We start from the raw sequence: 16,982 nt of genomic DNA, 5'->3' as shown, positions 1-16,982 counted from the left end.
TCTTCATAGAAATTTGGTTCATGTAAAGCACCAATGCCATTCACACAGGGTTTAAAGTACAGTCATTTAGGATATAGGCAATACACCTATCCACAACATTATATTTCTCTTTGAAGATAGCGTCAAATCTGGCTTCAGGTTCACTTCAGATGAGCATATTTTTGTTATCTGGTTGCAGGTTGAAATTTGATTTATTATTAAAGAGAATATTACCACTTGTTTGTTGCTGGGCACGTTCTTGTCACCTTTGTGAGCAAAATGTTTTGCCCCTTGCTTTGAGTGGAATGGACCTCATTGGGCATTTGACATGTATGCCAGCCTAATTAAGCCTTTTTCTAATCAATGCCCACTCGTGGCTGAAAGCACCTGATTCAGTCTCAGACAAAGTCCCCTACAATTGCAATAAGCCAAAACTGACGGACAGTGGTCATCTGTTTGTGTTTTGAGTAACTGTTGACCTTGTTCAGGCATCCTAGCAACTGTACCATTTGGTTTGGAAGTGGGTCCACATTCTGTTAATGATAATCTGAGGCAGTGGTAGCTATTTTTCAATAGCCTGCTTTGATTTGCTAGTTTCTGTTAACATGAACATCTCTGAACTCCATCTATGGTTCAGAAATGGTTTGATTAATTAAAACTCTGTGATTTGTTTTAAACAATATTAAAACAAGATTGAGAGAACAAAATTTGTTGACTGTATAGTTGTTCTTGTACAAAAAGAATTACTATATTTTGCTGGTCCACTACATAAAGATATGAGGTAAGGTTTATTGAGCATTTTAGAGTATACTGCTACATAGAGATCTCATTCTAATGGTGCTACTACATAAAAGTGTGTTGACTGTGTAGCTGTGCTATTAAATATGATTTGTTGAATAAGTAGCTTTACTACTGTATACAAGTCTCTTTGACCTCGCATAGCTAAGCTTGCATGTAATGGCCTATTTGCTCAACCAAAATATATTTCCTTATACTTTTTAAAATAAGATTATTGGAGGTCAATTAAAAACAGTTAACAAAGCAGGAATTTTGATTATCTTTTGGTGATTGGAAATATTTCTTTCCATCTTCTTTTTTTTTAGGAATAAAAAATTAGTACAGTTAAAATACTTTAAGTATCATATCTAATTGGACGGGTTTCTTTAATGGGAACTAGAAAATGTAAATAGATTAATATGAGCATGTTAACTGATGTTTGTAGATGTGTTAGATCCGTTGATTGAAATTTAGCATCACAAAGTACTAGTTATCTTTATTTTAAAGAGACATTGATACTATATACAGAAAAATATTTCTGTTTTATTAATAAACGTTAGTAACAAGTATGAATTAATGTTTTATTGATTAAGTAAAGTAGTTGATACAGCAAAATATCTGTTAGCCTTATATGTACAGGTTGGGTCAAAGTGCATATATCACTACCTTTTATAGAGTTACGTTGAAAATGTAATTAAAGTATTTTATTATCAATGAATATGAATAAATTTGGAATCAAAACATATTTAATAAATTAAATTTTAATATTACATATTTTATAAGGAAATATTTATAAAGCCTCAATCTCCTTCTATGAGAATTGTGACATTTGCCCTCTAAGTCTTCCCTCTAATTTATTTACCACCCCTCTGGGAAGTACATAATTTAACATAAATTAGCATTATAATATAGATATTACTGAGGCAAAGCATGATTTTTACAGCCTCCAATCTTATTTATTTATTTAGCCATTAACTAAAAAATCAGACCCACTTGCCAAGCCCATCTGTTACATTCTTACTTTCACAAATTGCCAATAGTTTTCTCTGACGTTTTATACTATATTATTTATAACTAATAGAAAGCCAAAGTTTTAATCTATCAAATTTTACTATGTTGTTTTCTTCTGTTCAAAGTATTATCTGTTTTGCCTACAGTTGAAAAATTTATCTCACAGTATTCATATCAACAAGCTTAGCTAGGTTTTCAAAGGCTCTTATCACATAGTTTGAAAGTCAGATAAATTATGATAGGACTTTGTTTGCTTTGTGCATATTATTATTCTTAGATTTGTGCATATTATTATTCTATTTAATTAAATACAAATTATCTTGTTTACTAGTACCATTAGCATGAAAAATAAAATGTAGCTTTGCTTTCATTGACAGTCAACAGCAAAAAAATGAAGAAAAAGTAAATACAATATTTCTTGTCTTTCATGTTTATTCTTTATTATTATAAAAGTAACTAATGTAAAAACTAAAACTTATTAGGTTAGATAATGTTAGATTAGGTAAGAGTATGAAAGAAAAAATTTTTTTTTTTCATGAGGTATGCTTGCGAAAGAATGAAAGAACAACTAGTGTGTTATGTGATTCAATACTGTAAATTGAATACATGTTTGCTAAGTGATGTACAACTTGTGTGGCAGGATTATTAATTGCATGGGTCAAAGTGCAATAAAATTTAAATATAAACAGATGTATACCATTACCAGCTGTAAGCTATTTACGATAAACAATTGTAGTTTCCTGTTACAGATTGCATTCATTCTAGAAAAAAAAATAAGTTATTTATATTTACTTCCTATTTTTTATGGTGGTTATGAGATTGATCAAATTGACCAGCTGCATATAGAGTTAGGATGGATAAACTAACAGATTATAAAGTTTTACAAACAAAAAACATATGATATTTATTTAGGAGTTTTTAGAGATTATGCAAATGAAATTATATCCTAATTTTTATGGTGGTAACAAGGTCAGTGTAATTAATCAACCTGTATAGAATTATAGCATAGAAAATAACAGATAAAATATAGATTTTTTTGAAGGAAGTTTTAGGGATCACACAAATTAAATTTCAAAATTTTCAATAGAAGAACAGCATTTTTATTCTTAACATGAAAATCATTTTGCCCTCAGAGCAGTGAGCACTCTGACACTGTGTAATTATTACAGAAAAGTGTTAGTAAAATATTTAATTAAAAATTCTAATTTTTTTTTTTTTGTCTACAAATGACTTTTAATGTTTACTGACAACTTGTCAAATTTCATGAAGATAGATAGATTAAGTACTTTCAACGTCATAGTATGTATATACCACCATGGTTACATGGTGGTTACAAGGTTGTGTAAAATACACGAGCCTGTTACTACAGTGTTAAACCTTGCCAAACTAATAATCTAATGAAATCTAACATAATAAGTTTCTAATTTTCACATTTTTGTTATTTTTATAATAATAAATAAAGAATACAAATGAAAAATAAGAAATATAGAACTTACCTGGGTCTTTTTTGTTCTTTGTTAATGACTATCAACAAAACTTAAGTCTACTTTTTTTGTACTGATGGTATTATAAACTAAATAATTTTTTATTTAATTAAGTACTGACCTAAGAACACAGAATAATAACATGTAAAAAACAGACAATGTTATAAAACTATCATAATTGTTATGGATTTCTAACTATGCAATAAAAGTACCTAAAATTCAGCTAAGCTCATTGATGTGTTTCCTGTGGGAATAAAGTTTGAACTGGAAATGAAATAGACAACTCTCTGTACAAAAAACAATGGAATATATTATGTCATTTGATAGATTAAAACTTTAGCTTTTCATTGGCTATAAATAATGTAGTATAACATGTTGGAGAAAGCCATTGGCAATTTGTGAAAGAGAGGGTGTGGCAAGTGAGTCTGATTTTCTAGTTTATGGCTCTATAAACAAACAAGATTGAAGATTATAAAAAAGTATGCATTGCCTGATTAATATATATATTATAATAAGTAATTTACAGTAAATTCTGTACTTCTAGGAGGGATGGTAAATAGATTAGAGAAGAGGGAAGACCTAGAGAGCAAATGTCACAGTTCTCATACTAGGAGAGATTGAGGATATTAAATTGTGTTTTATTAGTTACGTTTTGATGCCAAGTTTATTCGTATACATTGACAATAAAGTTGTTTATTTAAATTTTGAATGTAATTTTAAAAGGTTGTGACATGTGCACTCTAACCTACCCAATACAAAAGGGTTAATATCCATCAAGAGTTTGAATACAGAAAAAAGAAAGGGTTAATAAAATAAATTTCTTTTCAATTTGATTATCAGAAATGCTGGTATGGCCAGAGAAGAGATTATGCTGAATGAAAGAAATATGTTTAATTTGATATTGATTTCAGTGAAAAGTACTTTTCAGTCCTTATGGAGATATCCATAACTTTAGTGCTGTTTACTGATACGAAAATTAAGTTTCAAAAAAATATTTGAGAAGAAAAGGTTTTTCTATTTTATAGTACATTTTTGTTTTTTCCATTACTAATAGATAGTTTAATTCTTTACACCTGTGATACCAGACTTACTCTTAGAAATTTATTTTTAACAATTAATTTACACACAAAAAGTAATCCTGCTGATACACAAGCACATCACAGACTTTGGTCTTAGTTTCATCTTTAATACATATGTGTTTTGAGAATAATGGATGTGGTGGACATAGTTAAGTCATGTTTTAATATATTGGAAGTGGTTAACTGATGTATTTGTAAATTGCATGTGATTGTTACTTCTAATGACTGGAATTAGTTAACTGATGTACCTGTGATATGGAAGTGACTATAGTTCTTTGAACTGAAAATGATTAGGTGATGTATTTATTAATTGGAATTGTTTATAGATGTTTCTATTTGTCTGGAGGTGGGCAAGTGATATTTATACAAATGTAAAGTAGTTAACTGATATAATTGTGAACTGAAAGTAGTTAACTGATGTTTATGTTGATTTGAAGTAGTTAACTTGTGTTTCTTTGAAACAGAATTGGCTAACTGATATTCTTCTATACTGGAAATAAGTCATTTTTGTGACTGAATATTTATTATTTTATTTTTCTTAATGTATTACAACAATTATACTTCTGATTCTTCCAGAGCAAGATGGAACTCTGCATTACACAGTCCTGTGGCTTCCTTCTCGATTTTTACAACTATATATCTATATAACTTTGGTATTTGTTCTTGGACTAATGCTTGTATTGCTTGCAATAAGAAGACTAAGTTTTCGTAACAGATTATACACGCCTTTCCCAATGAGAGTTCAGAGAATGAAATGATATATAATTGTTAGCCTTTATATTTTTGAAGATCAAAATAATTTCAAGATCAAAATAGTAAAATATGAACTATTTTAATTTTTTATTCTGAGCTTTCTTAAAGATTTTATTCTAATATATCTAATGGATACACATTTTCTGAAATGGAGCAAGACAACAGAAATGAGGAGTTTCTATGGTACTAAACAGAAAAAAGTACTGTATATTTTTCCCAATAGTTCAAGAGCTAAATTTCAAAACATGCCTGGAAATTGATTCTATTTACTTAGCCTACTGGCAAAGGTTTGACTGTTTTATGTAATAACCTCATTCTTGGGGGTTATTACCTGCCATTTAGATAGACATAACATAAGAGCAGCACTTCTGTAACAAATCTCAAGGTTTTCAGATAAATACCTGAACCCCCTAAAATTAAACATAAAAATGTGAGCTGTGCACCAGTAACTAGATGGAAAGCAAAATTAATGCATAACCTTCCTTAAAGACACAATACACCAAATGTTTCATGCCATTTCAATTGCATTTGGTAAATAAAATACAAAATATACCACTTAAATTGTTACCCACAATCCATTTTACTTGGACAATAAACATTTGGTTGGTATCAAATTGTGTATAGAATGTCTGAAACCCATTGTTGCCTTTATTCTCATTGAAATAATATTCCAGGACTATGAAATTGACATATTTTTGAAAGTATCGCAGATGTGCCTTGAGCCTTGGTATAAAAATGAGCAAATAATGACTACAAAAGTTAAAGAAAAGGTTTATTAAAAAATTGATGAAAAACAAGACAATTGTATATTTCACAAATACATCATTTATTCACAACCATGGTTTCAGCAGTAAAGGCATCATCAGGTACAAACTGAAATGTTTTGTAACATGGTTTTATATATATGTTTAAACAAAGAACCAGAAGTGACCTTGACATTCACTTAGAGATAAGTAGGATAAGAAGTTGGTTTGGTCATTTAGAACTTTTTCTGGACATATTTTTAGATTTCTATTTATTTCCAAATTTTCTAGATTTTCTAGTTTTTCTTTATCTTTTTCACAGATATGTACAATTTTGCAGTTTTTTTCTGGATCAAATTGGTGTTTAGTTTCAATAAGGTGGGATGCAAACGTTGAATTAATTTTCCTTAATTTCCAACTTCTAGAATGTTCTTTAATTCTCATTTCTATGAAACGTTCTGTTTGACCCATATATACACTATTGTAGTCTTGACACATTAATTGGTAAACACCACTGTTGCTGTACTTTACTATTCTGCCTTTGTTGTTGCGTAACATTTTCCCTAGGTTGTTTTTACAGTAGAAGGCCAGACTGTAGATTTCGTTTTTTAGTGTGTTATATATTTTATGAAAAGGTTTTCCAGTGTTGCTCATCTTAAACCATTTGTTTTTGTTGTCGTTTGGTACAGTATGTGGATACATTGATTTTAAATTTATGGCTTTCAGTTTTTTAAACAACAATGTGTTAATTAAATTTGTTGTATAACCATAGTTAAGGGCAATTTGTTTTAGTTTTAAATTTAGTTTCATAATCTTCAGATGACAAGGATACAGTGATAAGTCTGTGTAACAAACTATGGAACACAACAAGCTTGTAAAATATCGGATGTATGATGGTATCACTATAAGTTGGTTTTCTGAAGATTTCGAAAGAATGTACGCCATTATTTATGTTAATATTTAAGTCCGAAAAATTAATGTTTCAGTTTTCAACAAATTCCATAGTAAATAGTTTACTGAAGCTTTATTGATAAACAATTCATTACATATTCACACTGCCTTGAACGACAGTGCTGCTTTCTGTAAGTACATATTTATTTCACCTTGAAACTCTTAGAAATTGGATTTGCTGTCTCAAGCCAAGATTAATATGACTGCATACAAAATATACATGACATTACTTCAAAGTTTTTGTTCAGCTAGTTTATAAAAGTATAATAATGGAGACACTTAAACTCGAAATACCACAGATAGTTCGGAAGGTTAAAGTTATTTTCATCATTAAAGTATTTGATATGTTGTCATAATATGTATGTACATTACTACTTCACTGGCTCCATAATTTACAACTCATTAAGATCAGATATAGTAAATTCCACATTAGTACAAAGTCTGTCACAGTTACACGTTTTTGCAGTGCATGGCAATATAACTTGTCTACAACTACACCTTGCCCTATTACCCTTTGAACAACTACAAACTGTAAGTTCAGTGATATTGTATGGGTCTGGTTGTCTGTACATGAGCTTTAACATCAGATTTCTTTCTCAACCAGGGAAGTTAGCTGGAGTGTTGTAGCTGTTGCATATTTCTATATATATAGCATTGATAATTGGTTCTTTTGATGTATTGAGTAGTAGAATTATCATTTGGAGGAACTTTGGTACTATCCAGATTCTTTTATGAAGCATTTGTTGTAAAGATAATTCAAGTGTGATGACCTCTGACCATAGAACATGAATTTGGCTGCTTCCATACATTCATCCACAGTTGTGGATAGGAGACATTTAAGATGATCTAAGTTTTACAGTAAGACGAAGCTGTTTTGGTGCATGATAGGCTTTTTTTTTCTTTCCTATGCTAGCTAAATTACTTGTGGGATCATACCCAGAAAGCACATGTAGACCTGGTAGAAAGTTATTGTGTAAAACCATAATTAGCTGTGCCCCCCCCCCCAAAAGAAAACTCAGACCTCACTTTTTTGACAATTGTTTGATTTTTTCTCTTGTTTCCTAGGTTGAAATCCATAAACTTAGTAATTGTAGTCTCTAAATCCCTTTTCTTCACATGTGAGGTAGGTTGAAATTTATACTCCAGCTTTTCTGATGACAGGGTGTATTTAGTTTGATAGAAGGCAATATTCGTCATGGGGATAAAATCCTTTTCCCTTGGTGTGTCCTGTAAAAACTGCATTGTCCAAATCACTCTGTTCTGGTATGATGTTACTTAGTAGTATTGCCATATAGTAGCCACCTTCCTCTTGAAATGTCATAGTTATACCATTGGCACAGTTTATATTAGTGATCACATTCCCAATAGTTAATACTGGGACCACAACTGTTGATCATCATGATAATTTCTTCAACACTTAGGTATTTTGCAACCATTTGTATAGCTAATTGCTATTTCTTGTTCAACACTCAAAACCTATCGTTCAGTTCAAGTTCTGAATCTCGTATCATTCATCAGTTTCTTTGGCCAATCTGTGTTCAGATAGGTGTTTCTGGAACATTTCAGTTAAACTGACATTCCAAAAGCCCTTTGTTCTTGCTGTCAATGTTTTCAAAGAATACCTTTGTAATGCTGCATCATAATGCCAGTGTAGGACTAGTGTCTATTTCTCTGGTAAGTGTTGGCACTGATGTATATCTTCTGTTGCATCTCTGATGAAATGTTGCCTCTAAAACAAGGTCTTCACCAATAAGTCTCTTTATCATAACAACTCATCTTTTCTGTTTTGGGCTGTGTGCATCAAAGCCTCGTATATCTAAACAGTCAAGAACTAGGTTGTTTCTTGCTCATACTTACACTTTATTTGTTGGCAGACTAGACATACTGATCAGTTTGTCACTGTCTGAGACTTTCTAGTTTGTAAGCCTGCTGTAGATAGATAGGTTTAAGCCATATGTTGTGCCATTTCACATTGGCAACTGAGAAGAAATTCATTGAAATACATCATCTTTAGCAACTTCAGTGAAGTTGATATTGACTCATCAGACCTACTCTGTACTTTTTATCCTATATTTTTGGCAATTCATGAACATGGTTTGCATTTCTTTAGTCCTAGCTTTATTCTTGAACTCTTTGTTACATCCAGATCCATCTTTAAATGGTCTTCAATTCCATAATGCTATAATTGCACCATTTATAACCACTTCCAAGTATTCCTGCAACACAGTTACAGACAGGATTAGCTTTGTGTAATGCTAACTCAGTGTTGATAAAATACATTTATATAATGCAACAAGCCTCATCCTTTATGGTTTGCTCAGTTGCTGTCTCAAATATAGAGAAACTGTGCACAAGCATATACAGAAACATGCAACAGATAAAGTAAAATCTGTTATATATACATACTAAAGTTGCTTGACTGGACTATTTGTCTGATTTAGTACTTCTATGGTTTAATGCCCATAGTTCACCAAATCATCATTTATTCATGTATATTAAATGTTTAAACTTTGGGTTTAACATAGGTTACATGTTAGTTCTCCAGTGGTTATGGTCCAGTCTGGACTGGATACCAAGGACTGGGTTGCAAGACAACAGAAACTTTTCATCAGGTTAGGTGCACTGACTGGGTTATATAACTCTAATCTGACTAAGGGACAGATAATTTTTTTAATTAATTGAAGATACAGTAGTAAAAAGCAATTAGTTTACAAAAATACCTCAGATATTTCACTGATATGGTCTGTCTATTCACTTTCAGTTTTTGCTATATAGACCTTCTTCAAAAGTCATTCTGATATATCTATTTAGAGATTTTTCACTTAAAACAATATTGTAGGACCAAAAGGTTTACAAGGTAACAACATTCAGGTGGCGCACAGTTTAATGACAGTACTGATGAAGATAATCATTAAACATGGCATCTGCTCAACTTGTGCTCACTTGGATAATTTTACTACCACCCATGTAATATTGTACTCTGTCCATTCTAAGTTCACACCCTCAAACCTTTGTCAGGTGGCAAAATAAATAGAAGTCAGTTTTAGGTCGCTAGTTTCTGGATTGTAATTTCTGTACACTTCTTAATTTCTGTATAATAAGAAATTATCTTTTTACTTTAAACTTTTGGAAAACCCAAAAGAAATAATTATGATGAAATAGTGGGTATTCTGTTCTTAATAGAAGTCTCAGGATGAAATAGAAAACTAATCATTTATAATTATTTTGTAAAAATGAATGATTTGTAGATAGAAAAAAAAAAATTCTAAAAAAAAAACTTGTACATCAGTAAGCACTTATATGAAACCATTGTAAATCAGTCAATCAATCAATCTTGGTGTCCTCAATTCTAATGGTTGACAACTATAGTTTTCCATTGCTCTATTCCTCACTGCCAAGACTGATTTTCCCCAAATAACTTTATGATTTCCAATCCATTTTCTACCTTCATTGAGTCAAGTGAAACTTCCTGCCTTTCACTCTTCTTCCTATGATTTTACTCACATAATCTCCTGTTTCCTACATACTGCCACAGTTGCATTTATGTCTTTGCACATTGTTCCAGTTCTTCATCATTATGTTTTATTTGTATAGCTGATCCTTATCATTTGTCTAGAACACAGAATTTTAAATGCTTTCAACCTTTATTTTATTTCAGTAGATGTTTCTACCCTGTAGGGTAGGATTGACCATATATAACACTTGATACTTCCTTCTTCAGTTCTTGTGTGACTTCTCACCTAAGCAATTCTTTGACATTAAAGAATGTTGATATTTGCCATTCCTATTCTTCATTTTATCCCTTTTCCAAAATCTCCATCACTACTGATGTTCACCACATATATATTTTATTCTTAAACCTTTCATGACAGAATCTCTATACTAATATTCTAAATAAAGCAGCAAACATTAACCTTTACCTCACTGCACTTAATTACTACTTTTCCAAATTCAAGTAATTTGTCTCTTTTCAGTGTTTATTTTTCTGTGCCTGTATTAAATAATAATGGAGTTTATATCTAGAATACTCAACACGAAATCCAGTTCAAAACATATTTTCACTTTTATGTGAAAATAATGCCACTAAATCTTTTATTGGAGTACTGATGGAATGTGGTATGTTAGACACAAAATATGAGTTGTTTTTCTTGTTAATGTATGTGTTTTTAATAATCTTATTTTCTTGTGTTATATGCTATATGCAGGATCATGCAACATTGACTGAGTAGAAAAGGCTAAACCTATCTATTAACATCTTCTGGTTTTACTGCATTATTTGTTAATGTCATTGATGGTAAATATATATATATATATACTATTCTAAAAAGTGTTAAAGTATATACATATTTACTAGTTTAAACCTACTGAGTACCATCACTAAGTTGGACTATTGTTTATATCAAGAAAACATAGTTCCAAATATTATATTTTGAACTTTATATCAATGAATTGCTAAAAACATGATTTATCACATGTTTACATACACTCTAACTTTATTTATCTAATTTTCATAAGAGTGTGATATAATGTTAAGTTCTTTAGTTCCCAAGAGCTACATATAAACTGTCAGTTATTTAGTTTTCAGAAGAGTGATATAACACTAAGATCCAAAGAGTTGCATATAAACTGTGTCAATTATGTTTCATAAGAACTTGATATAATGTTCTTTCATTCCCAAGAATTTTTATAAATTATCCATTACTTGGGTTTCATAAATCATGAATATGTTACTGTCATATCCTTTAGTTCTCATGATTTGCTTATAAAATGTGTCAGTTAGTTAGGTTTCATAAATCATGAGTATGATACTTTCAGATCTTTTAGTTCTCAAGAGTTATCTATAAACTGTGCCAGTTATTTTAGGTTTCATAAATCATGAATATGATACTGTCAGATACTTTAGTTCTCAAGATTTGTTTATAAACTGTGCCAGTTATTTAATTTTCATATAAGAATGTGATATAATGTTGTTATGTTCCCAAGAATTTTTCATAAACTGTCAGTTACTTAGTTTTCATAAATCATGAATATGATACTGTCATATCCTTTAGTTTTCAAGATTTGTTAATAAACTGTGTCAGTTATTTTAGGTGTCATAAATCATGAATATGATACTGTCAAATCCTTTAGTTTTCAAGATTTGTTTATAAACTGTGCCAGTTATTTAATTTTCATATAAGAATGTGATATAATGTTGTTTTGTTCCCAAAAATTTTTTATAAACTGTCAGTTACTTAGGTTTCATAAATCATGAATATGATACTGTCATATCCTGTCAGTTCCATTAGTCGTAAGTGTGATATTGTGAAGACCTTTAGTTCTCAAAAGTTGTTTGTATTGTAACTGTGTCAGACATTTAGGTTTCATAAATCATAAGTTTAATGTTGTCAAAATCTCTAGTTCTAAAGGATTGTTTGTAAAGTGTTGTTTGTTTGGGCTTCATAAGAGTATGATGATGTCAAGACCTTTAATTCTTAAGGTTTCTTTTTGTAAAGTGTTTCAGTTATTTAGGTTTCATAAGAGTGTGATAGTTAAGGTTGTTTAATTCTCAAGATATATATATATATATATGTGTGTGTGTGTGTGTATACATAATAAACTATCTAATTATTTAGGTATCCTGTCTTTGTGTATTTTAGTAAACAAAATATCTAAGTTTCAATTAATAAACAATAAAATGACATATTGATGTAAAGGTTTAAAAAATAAATGTTTTTCTTAAATTTTAATGAACATAATCTATAGAATGTCTGATTTGAGTAAGAACAGTGATTGTGAAACTTGACAATCAATTGAACTTCAAATTAACATAATTTAACTACATGTTTATTATTTTAGTAGTACCAAAGCAAAAACATAAACATTAACTCCTAAGCTTATTTTATCAGTTATATATGTCTGTGGATTTTATTTACTGAGTGAAATTTAATGTTGAAATGTTGGCTCACTAAATTGTACTGGAGTAATCGATCATATTTTGAGCTTTAAGAGTAATGTATGTTATCTGTGTCAGACTGTAGTCAAAGTCAGAAGAGATGCATTATAAGTTTAAAAATTATTAGCAGAAAGATAGGAAGTGGCATGAAGGAAAGAGAAAGGTATTTGTGTTAGTATAATGTGAATGATTCCTAACAAACAGCTATCAGGTAAATGACTTGTGATAAAATAAATGTTTAAATATAACCAGCAAGAATAATGGCAATGCTACATGGACACTAGACTTTAGTATAAGACTAATGTGTATGAGTGAGCTAAAAATGTAAAGTTGAATAGAGCAAAGAAAGTGATAATGCTTGATTGTCAAAATCTCTCTCTTTTTTTTTTTATGCATACCTTTTGAACTTCTGTGTAAACTACTTTGGGATACTTGGAGCTTAAAAGTTTAGGATATTTTCAAATAGGTTATATAAAGAGGAAGCTTATTAAGTTGACTATGATGTTTGTTTTGTTATTTAGGATATATTATTTATGGTTTTGACATATGAATTAAGGAAAGAAGTAAAGGGGTATCATTATAATTCTAGATTCTCTTATACTTCATTGTGGTTATTTAGTTAAAGGGTTAGAATGAAATCTTTGAATATATTTATTCAGTTGTGAAATATAAAGAATACATTTAACTATTGACAGGAAAGTGAACAACTAGTGGTTGGATTTTTACAGCCTATGTCAAAGGTTGAATTTAAATAAAAATATATTGTATTTAGCTGAACAATTATGGCTGTGTTAACTATGAAACAACATGAACACAAACAGCAGGTGTCAGAACACAGTAAAACAAATACAGGACTTCTACAGCATGTTTTGTCTCTCTAAGATGCAACACAAACTACTGTCTACAGTAGTTAGAGGTAATTTCCTCCAAACTTATCAAAACCGCTTTCACAGTATATGTTATTTCTGTAGCTAACCAATCAGAAAATAGGCAGTAGAATATAGAGGTATCTCAACTCCAGTTGACAATCACAGGTACTACTATGGTAGTATGACTTGTTAAAAAGTGCCTTACTAGCAGCTGCTAGAGTGTTAACCATTTAGCTCAGTTGGTGGAGCACTCTTCTGCTTTATGAGAGATCTCGGGTTTGAATCTGAGTTGGGAAAATATTAGTATAAATATTACCACACTTCACTATACACAAGGAAAAGTACAATACAATGTAACTACTTCATGAAACAACACATAAGTACCTTGGCTGGACAGTACAGAAGGTAACATTTCAAACTAAATGCTGCACATTATCCCAACTGGACTTAGTATGATCTAAAAAATATTTTTTTCTTTTGTAAAGATCAAATATTCACACTATAGGAGAGGAAGGTATGCAGTATTTGCATATTACACCCATGTTCTCCATTATCATAGGCTTGTCCTCAGGCTACTTTTAATTTAACTAACTCAAATTAAAAGTTCCAATAAGATCCCGTGAAACTGCATGAAAACTGCAACTCTTGGTCAGACTGGATACTAACATCACAAAACACACAGCATAATAACACACTAAACAAACCATTTCTGGACAGTGCACGTGCATGATGAAAGCCCTCAGCTAACACATATCTCAAATAAAACAATATACACAAAAAATTGAAATTCAAAATGACAATAAAACAGCCCTTTAAAATACATTAAAAAATATAAATTAAAACTGTTAGATAAAAATGTTTACTTCACACATAATACATACATACATACATACATACATAGAAACACCAGGAAATTAACCCTTTATTTGCAAAATGATTAGAGCATTATTAGATATATTCAAACATACCAAACAAAATGCCCTTTCAGTGCAATATAGTGAACAAAGTAAACCAAATGAACATATAAACTTGACACTCAGAGAGGTAAAAACTGGAAACATAATTAAAAGCAACATATTAAAAAGGGAAGGGGAAAAACTAGAAATGAAATATCTAGAATTAAATCATAACTTCTAAACTAAACCAACATTACTAATTAAAGCAGAATATCACACAAGGCAAAATATCAATATTTTACACACATATACATATATAAATCATTAAGCCCTATAAAAGGACAAAAATAAATCAAATCTTTTTTTATAAAATGTAAAATAGGGTCCTTAAGAGTAGCACAAGAAATAAAATGCTTTTAGTGTGAAACACAAAAGGATACACAAGCTATCTCTGAAAACGTAAACAATAAATTACTGACTACATGTATATTAATAAAATGTTCAAATATAACTGGTAAAGAATGCTTGGACTTGAAACTTTCTTTAGAAGACTCACTTGACTGTGAAGAGGAGGCTTTTGGGTTACCCGAGGGTGAATCAGGCACTGTACCCACTGCTTGCACAATTCCAAACTCCAGCTAAGTAAAGGACTCCCTTGACATGTCTTTTTCTGCCTCCTTATACAATGGGGAAAGATAATTCAGATTAAAGAGACAAACAGAGGTCTATCAGTCTCCATTGGCATGAGATTTGGAAGCTTCCCAGACTCCACATACTTAATGTCCTCCAATTCAATGACAGGTTGCACTTTGAAGTCTTGAATGTCTTCCATGTTGATTTACAGACAAGGATGAACTACTAAGTTCATTGTGCGAAGTAAAACTAAGTTGTTCAGAGGTCAGAACAAGAGTGGTAATTTCAACTATTGCTCTGTAACAAGTTGAAAATTGGTGAAAGCATTGTTTTTAGGTTGGTCAAAATTTCCAGACACTGGTGTCAATATAAAGTGGTGGAACATAAAATCTAACTATACATTGAAGTTTTCCACATTATCAGTGTTTAGCCAAATGTACAAGTTTCACATTCATTATCTAAAAGTAAATATATTCTGCTGCAGCAAACTTGGCAATCTTTTATACTTCTTTAAAAGTAAAACTACATCACCTATATGTACACTGACATACAGTTGTTGAATGCTGTTTATTCTTCCTGTAGGTGAATCACCCTCAATGGTGCTGTTACTATCATCTACAACTTCGATTTGCTCCCTCTCCACCTGTTGATTAAGCCGGTGCTACATGAGTAGCATACAACTTCAGCTTATCGATCTGTTCAATGAATTTTTGTTTGTCATTTCAATTTTATATTTTTTAGTTTGGTGGATTAAGTGATCATAGAAAAATAAACGGTTCAGTCCACCCAAATTTGTCAAGTTTACGTGCTTCTGAACTATACCATAGCCACGTTCCCACGCTTTTCATTCAAACTAGTGTTTTTCCCATCTCGTCGTATGTTATATTCTGTCTTTCAGCCACTTTTCCCATCCGTTGATGTAAGAACTCGTGACCATAAACTAATATTGAAATCTACTGGTTTTATACTGTAATTACAAACTATAACCAAAATTATTCCTGTTAGAAACAATGCATTTCAGGTGTCACTTCAATCGCAGCATTTATTGGGGGTGAAACCTAAGTTTGAGTTTAGTTCATCATGAAACACTGGTTGTGTAATTTACAGAATGGCACAGGTGAAAGTTCTTCATCTGTTTATGGAAATACGTCAAAGTGACTTTTACCAGGTATGAATTAAATCAAACGTAAAATATTTTGTGATTTATTGCCAACACTAATATTTATCTGTCTAAACTTCCACCGTTTTCATTTGTAAAAGAAAAGCATCAGTATTGGGTAATTGTGTGATTTTTTTATGTGGAACTGAGTTTTTTAAAAATTAATTGGGCATACACTTAAAAAGGATTGAGTATTAACGTTTGAAAAACGTAACTAGCCTCGTGTAATTATCAGGTTGGTCCATCTGGTAACGTGAAAAGTTGTAATTTATTTCTGATTTTGTTTTCTACAAAGTTAATATTTTGATCCTGGAAGTTGTACAAAATGGCTCAGAATGCATTTGAGAATTGTTACAACCTGAGAATTTTCGGTACCCAGGTGGTCCCCAATCCCTAACCAATAGATTCATTTCAATTAAAATTATCATTGGACATTTTCACCCATGGAGTAGTAATGGAATTGTCCATATATACTCTTGCAGTCCAGAGCACTTCTACATATTACATCAGTACTTTATGGTTTGAAACAAAGCTGCAGTTCACCTAGTACTCAGGCTGTACTAGGATATAACATCTGAAAAAAAATCTAAACTACAGTGTCAATGCTTGAACCGAGATCTGCTATTTCAACTTTCACACATTTAGTGATATGAAGTCGAACTTACCATTCACTGCTAGTCGGTTAACATTTGCGAGGTAGCACCTGTATCTAC

General features: G+C 30.8%; 1 protein-coding gene across 4 annotated transcripts in view; it reads left to right on the top strand.

Annotated features, from left to right (window-relative positions):
- The window catches only part of LOC106470460, a 59,880-nt gene extending 44,109 nt beyond the window's left edge, over nucleotides 1–15,771 (top strand). For 3 of the 4 annotated variants that reach the window (XM_013931020.2, XM_022399064.1, XM_022399065.1), the window contains exon 9: nucleotides 4,907–6,133. In XM_013931020.2, coding sequence (XP_013786474.1) covers nucleotides 4,907–5,088 — 182 coding nt within the window. In that variant the 3' untranslated portion in view covers nucleotides 5,089–6,133. Of the gene's footprint in view, nucleotides 1–4,906; nucleotides 6,134–15,692 lie in introns of those variants that run through there. The other variant, XM_022399066.1, reaches the window with a different exon arrangement.
- The last annotated feature ends 1,211 nt before the right edge of the window (nucleotides 15,772–16,982 follow it).

Source organism: Limulus polyphemus, unplaced genomic scaffold (assembly GCF_000517525.1).
Source record: "Limulus polyphemus unplaced genomic scaffold, Limulus_polyphemus-2.1.2 Scaffold4017, whole genome shotgun sequence".
Classification (NCBI taxonomy): Eukaryota; Metazoa; Arthropoda; class Merostomata; order Xiphosura; family Limulidae; genus Limulus; species Limulus polyphemus.
This window is presented reverse-complemented; position numbering and strand designations above follow the sequence as displayed.